This window comes from Cebidichthys violaceus, unplaced genomic scaffold, assembly GCF_023349555.1.
Source record: "Cebidichthys violaceus isolate CVI_PGR_0920_01 unplaced genomic scaffold, fCebVio1.0.p SCAF_20, whole genome shotgun sequence".
NCBI lineage: Eukaryota > Metazoa > Chordata > Actinopteri > Perciformes > Stichaeidae > Cebidichthys > Cebidichthys violaceus.
The window spans coordinates 11548490-11560267 of record NW_027176373.1 but is presented as its reverse complement, the minus strand read 5'-3'; the positions used below and the strand labels follow the sequence as shown (position 1 = coordinate 11560267).

General features: G+C 37.1%; 1 protein-coding gene across 1 annotated transcript; it reads right to left on the bottom strand.

The window, feature by feature from the left end:
- Positions 1–3923: 3923 nt before the first annotated feature.
- glra4b (glycine receptor, alpha 4b) lies at positions 3924–11578 on the bottom strand. The gene is made up of 10 exons (XM_068716582.1): positions 11520–11578; positions 10756–10883; positions 9934–10001; positions 7546–7769; positions 6600–6682; positions 6369–6506; positions 6057–6271; positions 4945–5103; positions 4297–4392; positions 3924–4193 (listed from the first exon to the last, which is right to left on the bottom strand). Exons 1-10 carry the CDS (start codon positions 11576–11578, stop codon positions 3924–3926), a joined length of 1440 nt encoding a protein of 479 aa, XP_068572683.1.
- Positions 11579–11778: the final 200 nt, after the last annotated feature.

Sequence of the window (11778 nt, the reverse complement as noted above, 5' to 3'; positions counted from 1 at the left end):
GTTTCTAGATGACAGAGAAAATAAGTAATTGTGAATGAATTTATGGGATACACGGTGGTGTGCATAGATGTGGAACAAAGGGAGGGGGAAATATATGTCCAAAGAGACACACAATCATAATCTTCTAATGCAAAAGCCAATGAGGCCAAATAGATGACCAGTCTAAATGGCACCTCCAGTGTTTTCATTTTCCCCAAACATCCCGATGAGGCTCCATGCACTGCCAGGGGGGTTAATATACTGTATTTCCAGTTGAACATGTTGAAGAGAACATGAATTAAAACATCACAAGAAAGGCCCAGTCGTTGTTTTTCTTTTTTTTCCCCAAACATTTAGACAGCTCTTTAAAATAATAGGTCTAATTTGGTTGAGACTACATAGTCTAACCGTTGGCTTTAAACGTTATATGTTGTAATGCAAGGGTGAGGTACAACTAAAAGCTTTGCTTCCACTGGACCTATTTAATATCATTTGAATAGAGGTTCATCATTACTACTACAAACATTATGAGATCCCCACATATGGCAACTTTAACATTTTAGCCCTGCCCTCATTACTCTGTGCACACCATATACTGTACATAATGTAACTGTTTTCAGGTTCACTAGAAGACTTATGTAGTTTTGCTCTCAATCAAAACTTTGATTTGTATATGGTCAGATATGTCCACCTCAGTCATCTGTTTTTGTTGTTGCTCTATTATAATACACTCTACAAATACCCTGTTTCACTCTAGTTTAAATTACTGCAATGGGAATTTCTTCCCACTTTTATACCTCTTTTTGTTGTCAGTTTCTGTATTTTGGATTACAGAGAAAATGGAAAAATGTAAATTGTGACATTATTTATACTGTACATTGTGGTTTTCTTACATATTTATTGCATATCAAAGGTTACTTCACTTGATAAGGGGCTACAAGGTATTTTAAAATGTAGTATGGTCATAATGTGTGGATAGGGGAAGTGCAATCAGGGGGCGGTATAATTTTCATGGTGCTAGATCCCTCCTTGCCTCGATGCCCCCCTTATTAAACAGCATACATAAGTCAGTGATACAACTCAAACCTACCGGTTGGTGCTTAGAACCATTTCAACACAGTTTGGTGGTAACAGAAACTGAATGATGTCTTTGTACTGTATCTAACGGATAAATACAAAATCTTTTAAAATGTTTTGTCCATTTTATGAAATTCATAATCTTGTGAGGCAGTAGTGGTTTTATGATGAGCATTAGTAGTAGTTGTAATTCTTGACACTTTTACAGACACTTTTAGGGATGTGACTTTTAATGATGTTGAGGTTTTGTTTTTTTGTGTCTTGTCCTCATTATTAGTATTATTTGAAGGATGCTCTTTTTCCTCTTGACTTGTTTGATTTATGCTGCACTTATTGTTTAAAAAAAATAAAAAACTGACATAGAAGAAAACCTGAGCCAGACCTGTCTTAAACCCCTCTGTGATTTTTCTGTGACATATTGTATTGTTGTTCAAGAAAAGAAAATGTTTTGATAAATTATTCAACAATGAGACTTCGCCTTTGATTCACTCTGTCGTCTTTGCTACACCAGAAGTCGAGCACAAGCTCTACTTGGTGAGCTACACCAGTTGAAATATCACAATTTGTGAAATGAAACTGATGAAAAAAATTTGTGAAATGTATTAGACATTGCATATTTAAGTTTTGTGCATTTAATTAATAATATATCATAAACTATACAAATAGAAACCAATAGATCCTCACCTCACACTGAGTTAAATGTAAAGTATCTAATGCTGTACTGTATACTATGTGGCCTATGATGATAATGTTGCTCACAAGAGCGAACAGCAGCCTCTTGTGGCTACAGATACAAAGTCTCAGATGAGAAGCAGTGAATCAGAATCAATATCAGAACCGTTTTATTGCCAAAGTATGATGCACATACAAGGAATTTGACATGGTGCGTGACATTAAACAATCAACACAGTGCAAAATACAAGACATGATTTAAAAATAGAAACATATTGAAATATACAATAAAATATAAAAATATTGAAAGCTGCATACAGGTAATTCATTTTGCAGGTGCTGTATAAGATTCATAGTTGAGACTGATAAAGATAAGCTTAATGTAACAGAATAAATTAGTAAAATAAAGATGTATTTTGAATTTTTCAAGACAAAATGTAATGTTATGTGAAACAGTCTTTGTAATTATATATGTACTATATCCCCTTCAACAACTATATAAAGTTCACAATCCTTAGTAAAAAATAATTTATTTGTCCGCAAATACTTTAACGGTCCAATATTTAGGATACTGTAATAATTTCCTCACTATTTATCAATTTATGTCTCACACAGACAGAAGTGCTGATGTATGCACTGCAGCTCCTACTGTATATATGCATGTGACAGCAAATAAAATATGAATATGACAGCTTCATTTTATAACATGATTTATATTTAAAATGAGACTATGTTTCTAGAGATGGTCCCAGTCTACAGACATGCGTACAAATAAATAATGAAGTAGCAAAATGTTAAAAACCCGTACAGTGAAGTATTGAGCTCATTTTGCACTTTTACCTCATAAAATAGAGTGAGGATTGAAAATAATGTTAATAGAGGAAAGTATTAGGTGGAAGACAAATCGAGTGAGAGCTACTTAATTGCTGGTCTCTGGCCTTAGATAATGTCATAGTTTGAAAATTTAAATATCACAGCTGATAATTAATTGTAATCCTTTGATTTAGATCCAGGCATGCTGTTAGAGAGGAAAACATGTGTTCTCATATTATATATAGGGATACAATGATAATTTAAAAACGGTCATAGATAATAAAGGTCACACTATGATGCATTCAGTATTTCAAATTAAAGTATTTCTTTATTTTATATTGACCCAACAAACAATTTTAGGGATACATTTGTTTCTAAAAACAAAAACAAAAAAATACAAAGAAAATGTATTCTGTGTGTAACTTAGTTGGACCTTGTTAAACATCAATTCCACACCCATTGTGGCCTCAGGAGAACTTAGTACAAGTTAAACAACATGTGTTGATGACTGTTCTAACGTACCCTTTACAGCATAAATATCTGGTCAAATGCAGGTTTGAAACTGAAGACTTGAAATTGAGATAGATTTGGTTAATGAATGATACAAATATGTACTACATTTGGCTATGTGTGTGCCATGCCATTATATCTAACAATAATAGTCACAATTAAATATCTATGGATAATTTCTTTCACTTCTTCAGTCATTAAATATCACATTTAAATTTCTTAAAATGTCCAGTCTCTATGACAGATAGGCTTCCTATTGGAGGGTTTGAAATGTGAACTGTTAAATATGTTGGATAAAATACTTGTGTTATAAAAAAAATTGCATTCAAGCTGAGATTTTTGCGGCCTCCAGAGAGACAAAATATTTTTTTGCCAGTAAAGAATCAGTGAAAAACACAGCAGAGTTGCTACTGTTGCAAAGTGTAATTCCTGATTGAGGTGATTTATGCTATCTATGAAACCTGTGGCTCTGGACACTGTTGACCATGGCACCAGTAAAATTAAAATTAAAAATCAAAAATGTAGGCCTGGTGAGGATCTGCAACATTGAAGCTACAATAACTGCACATACAGACATTTCTTCCTAAAATAAAGTGAGCTGATATACTTAAGATGCTGACTGCGCACATACTGTACACTGAGGTGGAATGCATAAAGCATCAGTACTGAGAAATAGTGCATTTCTTTGGAAGTATTAAAAAATGTAAAGAAACTGATGGACTCTTCGATGTCATGGAATGTCCCAATGGCACTGGACATGCAGTCACAACCCATCTTGCATGGCACAGCTGAGGACTCTCAGCCTTTAAATGTTTTAATGAAGAGAGCAGAATTAAAAAGTATATAGTGTCTTTACAGTCCTCGTTGTATTGTCACAGCGTGGCTAGAAGGTCTTCATGTCGTAGAACTTTGTAAGTAAGCCAATAGAGAACATTAAACATGAGGAAACTCATGGGGAAAAGAGCTCGGGCGATGGTATCAATCCTTTTTGCCCGATCTACAAAGCGCCTGCGGATGTCATAGAAACCTAAACCAGGAGGTAAATCGGCAAAGACCGGTGCATCCATTTCCGGTGCACCTCCTGCTGACAGTGCAAGTCCAAAACTCTGGAAGAGTAAACCCTGCTGCGCCAGCTCCTCCTCCTGGAAGGAAAATACAGCACAGAATAAAAATCTGCTCTCAAAGAGAATCACACTGATGCCAGTGATTGGCTGGTGTTAAACAGAACAAGGCGACAGTACATACCCTGGCACAGGCAGTGCACTGCTGGGCTGTGTTCCCATGAGGAGCATTGTTTCCTGACACGTTTTTTCCTTTCACCTTGCTGTCACCGCTTCCCTGCTGATGGGGAAAACACAACACATAAATGTAATCATCAATCAGATGCATCACAACCCTGACAAAACTCCTGCGTGACGCATGTGTGTTTCAGACCTTCATCAGCAAGCAATCATCATCTTTTTCCTTAAAAATGAATACAAGTCTGAAATGAATTTGAAATGAGACAAATTTCAGTGGCACTGCTTAATCCCAACTAATGAATAAATACATATAAAGGATTCAAGCAGATGTTTTTTTGTATTGTGTTATAAATGTTACAAGGTATTAATAAATCATGTAGCTGCTGTCACAACGCTTCATTTAAGAAATACTTTATATTCAAAGCTAGTTTGGTCGACTTTTTCCCCCTTATTTTTCTCTCCACATGCGAGGCAGCAAGATGTTGAGAACAGTAGAACAAGATGATGGCTTGAATTTGTTACAGGTCAGTGCTGTCTGCATTTCCCGGTTGGGGTGCAACACACAGCTGAGTTGTGGTGCTTGTGCATTGCTGGGCCCAGGGAATAGCAGGTGACAGTCGCCCGAGGGTCTGAGTGGGTTGGTTGCACTCACAGTTCTCTGCCGCTGTTGCTCTTTGAGCTTCTTCCTCAGTCTGAAGAACTCCTTGTGCTGCCGTGAAACAAAATTAACGGCTGCATACTCCAGTAGTGCAGCAAACACGAAAAGAAGACACACGGCCATCCAGATGTCTATGGCTTTCACGTAGGACACCTGTGACACAGTGGAAATCAAATCAGTGAAACCACTCATTAGCATTCACAAAAAAATATCATAGTATGTCCCAAAAGTATGCCGTAAACAGTCATGAAAAAGTCATAGTATAGTATGTCCATGTTTTAGTATCCAATGTCAGAAAAAAAGTCATAGCTGTTAAAAGGTCATTAAAAATTCATAGTATAGCAAGCCCTGAAAAGGTAATAATATAGTATATCATGAATAAGTAATACAAAAATATATTATAGTATGCCATAAAAAATGTCATAGTATGGAATGTAGTTAAAATGTCATTAAAAAGTCAATGTATAGTATGCCATGAAAAGAAAGTAGTAAAGTATTTCATAAGGAGTCATGAGAGTCAAAGTGCAGTAAGCCATGGGAAAAAGTCATATTATGGTCTGTCAAAAATGTCATAGCAATGTCATAGAATAATATGTCATAAAAAGTTATAAAAAATGTCCTAGTATAGTGCATTGGAAAAATATCATAAAAAATGCATAGTAAAGTACAAATGTCATAATAAATCATAGTACTGTATGTCATGAAAATGTGAGAAAAAATCTAGAAAAAAGTCATAGTACAGTGTGTCCTAAAAGAAACCCATAGTATGTCGTAAAATCTATAGTATAGTATTTCTTACATAAAAGTAATAGTATAGCATGTCGAAAAGTCATAAAAAAGTCAAAGTATAGTATGTCGAAAAGTCATAGTATAGTATGTCGAAAAAAATACTTAAAAACTCATAGTATAGTATGTCAAAAAGTCATAAAAATGTCATAGTATAGTATGACGTAAAAAAAAAATTGCCCCTTCCCTACATACTACACCCGTACATCCGGCGCATTTTCTCGGCGCACACACATCTTGGAACTCAAACTCACTGTTGTGGCCGGTAACAGTGACGGACTTGTATGTTTTACTGTAAAGTATCACAAACCGTGACTTACCTTTGGCAGCGAGGCCCTGGAGCCAGAGCTCTGTGTCGTCATTGTGAGCACTGTGGTGATCCCCAGTCCCACTCTGGCCGGAGCCGCGTCCATGTTGATCCAGAACGACACCCAGGACAGGATGACGGTGAGCAGGCTCGGTATGTACATCTGGATCAGGTAGTAGCCCATTTGACGCTCCAGGTAGAATTTGACCTCAATGCAGGTGAATTTACCTAACCACAGGAGGAGATACGGGTGCAAACTGACAGTCTTATTAGAGGTTTATTGACAGTATCTATCAAGGGTGTTCCTTGGCAGGTCGTCGTGTACCTGTGTTGTAGTGCTTGGTGCAGTAGCCGAGGCCTTTCTCCTCTTTCAGCACAAACTGAGGGAGTGTCAGATCATCGGCCACCTGCACTGCTCCCACATCCAGCCATTCAAAAATGAGATCATTCATGGTGTAACCAACTAGAAGAAAGACAGAGAGAAGGTGTACTGTATGCGATGAGAACAAAATCTGTTTTGTAGTGTTTTCAAGCCTGCCTTCAAAGATTAACTCACAGCTTTCGAGCTGCATTGTACACTTCTGGCTGTCCATGGGGAAGTTTTTCAGATCCATGGGACAGGAAAGGGTAAGCGTCAGCCTGGAACACAGAGACAGCAACACCATAATGGTAGTGGAATGAGGTGTTAAATTAAAAAGTGATACCCTCAAACACCGACTCATGAGTAGAGAAACCTATAGCACCATCTACTGCTTATGTGTCACTGAACCCCTTCCTGCACACTGACCCTACATCTTAACTTACTCTCTGAGTATCTGTTGCCGACACTGCTTATATTTTTGTTGAAACATAATGTCTTTCGCTGCTAATTTTGAAGGACCCCTCTTCTCTTTATTCTAGCAAGGACAAAGTTTTGCCAATGCAAATTATCTTGATTCAGTGTCATCTACTAGATACAGTGACTAGCTATCTGTGCATAAGTGAATGAGGACATAAATCTTTTTTTGTTTTGTTTCTAACTTTAGGACCCTGTTTGTTTTTTTGTTTTTTAATAATTGTGTTGGTTGCTAGCTGTAACTTGGCACTTTTAGTGTGATCCCCTTAGTTTAGGGGTTACTTTTCAGGTTCCGTGACCAGAGAAGCAACCGCTCATTTAGTTCATGCTTAACATATTTGCTAATACGGCTTTATACATTGCTTCATCTTATATTGTAATGAAAACCATTACGCTACAATTCACCCCTGCTTTAGTGCCACATTGCTGACCTGATTCTGTCTTAGCCTGCAGTTATTATTTTCAGTGGGTGTTGGACAATACAGTGACAACTGAACTGAACTGGAGTGAAACAAACATGTTGCAGGACCGTGTACTCAGAGGTTAAGACTACAACTACAACTAGAAGTTCATGTTCAATTAGCAAGATAACAAATCATGGAACTGGATTTGTAATATCTGATAGAGGTGCATTATTTAGCAAAATTAGCACTTTAAAACAGATCACCTGATGCTGTAGAGGACATTTCCATTCTGGAATATACGAAGCAGTTTGTTGTCTGTTGTAACCTCGTGAAAGTTTGCTCCCTTTTCATTTGCAAAGAACAGGTCAGGTTTCCAAATGGAGTCCAACATAGAGGGGTCCAGGTCCAGAGAGTCATCCGGATACTCTTTGTATGCCAGTCGAGGGTCATTCCACTGCTGTCGCAGAAATACATTGAGCCGGTAGTCCTAAAGTTTGGAGTTAAGTTGTAATTGGAAGTTAAAATAGTTATAAATGACTGAAACAAAATATATAGCCACAAGTGGCATGGTACAGTAGATATCAATATGAGATGTTATAAGTACGCACTGCAAATTAACAAACCACAAGCAAATAGACGAAACATAAGCATATTAAGAAAACATATTCACTAATTTCACGATGACTGTATTTGCAGCTATGTGTTGGTGTTTTCTCTATTTGCATATGTCCTTTCAAGAAAACTTGTGAGAGGGCCAAGATCACCTAAACAGCAATAAATGACATGCAAGAGACCCATGAACCTGCAGCGTATCTCAGCAGGCGAGGAGCCCTGTGCAAGCACACAAACTCTGTGACCAAAAATAAATAAATAAATAAATAAACACTGACAAAGAGACTTGAGTGCGCATAACCTGAATGACAGAAAACTCCACTTACAATTTCATCATTTAAAATTTGATGGCTCTCCCTAGAGGTATTTTAGAAAAAGAAGCAGGAGTCTTTCTAAAAAAACATGTCCAACCCTAAATACTTACCATGGGTCGCATAAATAAAGGATTTCCCTTATTTGACTGACACAGAGAGATGAGAAAATCATAGCTGACATTATGTAATGAACTTACAAGATGGTGGTTGCAGTCATCAATTACTCATAATCTAACAACACTATGTTTGGGCATCATGAGTACAGAGAGAGAAGCGCCAAAAACACTTCCGATGATTGACCACCAAAGGGTCTGATGCAGCCGATAAATGTGATTACTTTTACTTTTTACTCTACTACATTTATTTGACAGCTTTAGTTAGTAGTTATTTTCCAGATTCATATTATTGTTGATTGTATTATTACAAAATGTAATCAACAAATATATGATGATACATTATTATGGATAAAGCTAAATTACGTGATGTTTACACAGGGATGCATCAATAATTATAATCTAATAATATAGTATATTATTCTGAAACGTGCCATTCTAATTGCTACTTTTGGTACTTTGGTACTATATTTTGATGCTAATACTTCTGTACTTTCACTGAAGTAAAATATTGAATGCAAGACCTAGATGTAACAGTATTTTTACACTGTTGTATTGCTATTTTTTTATGAAGTAATACTTTTTTAGTAAAAGAGTAGCAAAGTAAAAGATCCGAGTACTTCTTCAACCAGTGGTGAAACATGATGCTCAACTTCTATGACAGGAATAAGAAGCACATGCTGAATATAACAACCTAACAAATGACAATAATATGAAAATGATATTGAACAATAATATAACTATGAAACTGTCTACTACAGACATACTTTTTGAGGCATCATTTTTACAGTATTTTCTGACAAAGACCTTGCAGGGTACCATTTTAAACCTAACTTTTCCTTGTCACCACCATAGTCAGAAGGTGTATGTGAAAGAACAGGTCTACTTCATCTAAAACCTGATTGTGGAAAACCAGTGAAAGTGTGAAGCTTTTACTTTACTAATGTCCATATCATAAGGCTAAATTTGATATCTTTCAGATAATTGTAATGTATATTGGCCTGAGGACCTGAATTCCGACTTGTAGTCACATTTGTTGCTGAATTGTTTTCATATGATGCAGCAACACCTGAAGGCCACAGTGAAGACAAACAGTCAAACGATGTGTTGTATTCTTCACGAGGGAATACAATACCCAAGTTCACAAGTACGGACTTGTGAACTTTTGGAGTACAGAGAACGCAGTACGGACAATTGGAACAGCAGCTTACTTGATGACATCACCACCTCAGCTGGTCTTGCGAATGAGTTTAATCCGTTTTTTCACTGTAAAGTATTTTTACAATCAAACTAAATATGACAACCCTGCTTTTTTGTTTTCATTGTGTGTGTGTATATATATTTTTCATATTTGGTTGTGAAAGTACCTTACAGTGAAGAACCAGAGTAAACTCATATGTGGATCAGATCCGGATTGCTGTATGCTTTGCCGACAAGGCAAACGCTACAGAGACGTCAATACCAGCGGCAACTTTGAATTGGAACAGTACATGGGCTGAGACTGATGACGTTTCAAAAGTCTACGAGCTCACAGGTACAGAGAAGTACGCATATTGAGAAAGAGTTTGACATCCAACAACCAGATGATAAATGCAGATGTTCACATTCTTACCATAGTTGTTTCAGTGATGGATCCGAAGCTGTTGATGAAGATGTTACAGGTGACATTGACAGGAGGACCTGGCAGAAGCAGATTGTCATCACACATTATACACTTATATATATCACACTGGATTATTAAATACCACTGATGATGTTATCTGAGTGGATCACATGACGTATTGAAGCCAGTAAAGAGCAGAAACAAAATTACATCTGCTTGCCCTCTTCATAATGTGCCATGCTGTGTCCTGATAAATTGACTTATCAAAGATAACCAGCATGTAATTGTTTCTGTCATTTCTAGTATGTTCTCATTAGTATCGTCCATCTGTCCACCACCAAAACTTTAAATATTTCAGGGTTTCCTTAGAGGCAATCATTTATTGATTCTCCTTTAGTTACATTAGTGTATTTAAAGATAATCAACCGTGATTTACCTAGCATGCGCTGACAAAGATGTGGAGCAAGAATTAAATATATATGGAATGCGACCCCAGAGACCGAGAGAGGAGTATGTCGAAGAGAGTCTGCTGGCTTCACTCAGATCAAGATTGGACTGAAATGGGCCTGTGGGGTAAGTGCACATTTCTGACAAATATGAAAGAGAAGTCTGTGTAAAAACATCATAACCTACGGCTGTGGGTCAGCATGAAAACAGTAACAATGCATGACAAAAAGGATGTGAAAACATCAAAGCCTGCAGGACCTCTTACTTCTGACCCATCTGTGAATGATTTGTGCTACTTCACCGCCCAAATTGGTATGCAAATCGCACTTTCCCACACCTGTCCTGACCGAGGAGATCCTCCCACTGCACACCACAGTGTGTTACCTTTGAAGTTTGGTCTGATGCGAGCGTCATAGCCAGATGTGCGCCCCATCAGTTTGTCCAGAAAGTCAGATGGAGAGGGGGGCTTAGCTGCCCTGCTGGGGAGCTTCATCTCCTTACAGAGCACAGACCTGCCAGGTGACAGGACAGTCTACTCTGGATGTACTGATATTTTCTTCATGCAATATTTAACACCTCCAATTCCTCTTCAGGAAAGCATTTATGTAATTTGTACTAAAGGTTTACAATAACTATCATTTCAGCTGGAAAGGTGTTTTACTGGTTGGCAACACAGGCATTTTGTAATTTAAAAGGTGGCATATACAGTATACATAACAGGATTCAGATTAGATGTATTTAACTATTTACTATACAAGTATTTGACATTTTTATACAGCGACAGTTCAAATTATCTTTGAAATTACTTTGGCACACATCTTATCCCCTTAAATCAAACACAAGCTTCTTTTTTTCTGTTGAGTTAATCTTGCATCTTACATTAATGCACATTTTCACTTAATTGGTTTCATTCAATTATAGATAAAACATATTTAATGCATCCAATTCCAAGAGAACAGTCACGCTGATGTGCCCCTTGGTCAAAGAACCACCGAGATCAATTAATGTCTTATTACAAATGGTTATACATTCTAAATGTCAAATCTTTTTAAATAAAATAATTACATTTACAATACATTACAATGGCTAACCAAACAGCAAATTACAGATTTCTCCAACAAATAGTACAACTTGAAATAGTCCCTTACCTGCCTTGAAGAAACATGACAGATGACGTCCACAGCATACACGCGATGTGGAATAGCATTCTTAGTTAGTAGAAAAAAACAGATGTAATACCAATGGAGGGAGGAAGAACTGAAAAAGAAAAGAAAAGCAGAGATGCAGGAAACTTGTTGTTGCTCCACCAGCCAGGCTCTGTCTTCTGGACTCAGCGGAGCCTCCCTCCCTCTCTGCAAGTGTAAAATACAGGAAGCTGCTGCTGTATAATTCAAAATGCCTGTGTTT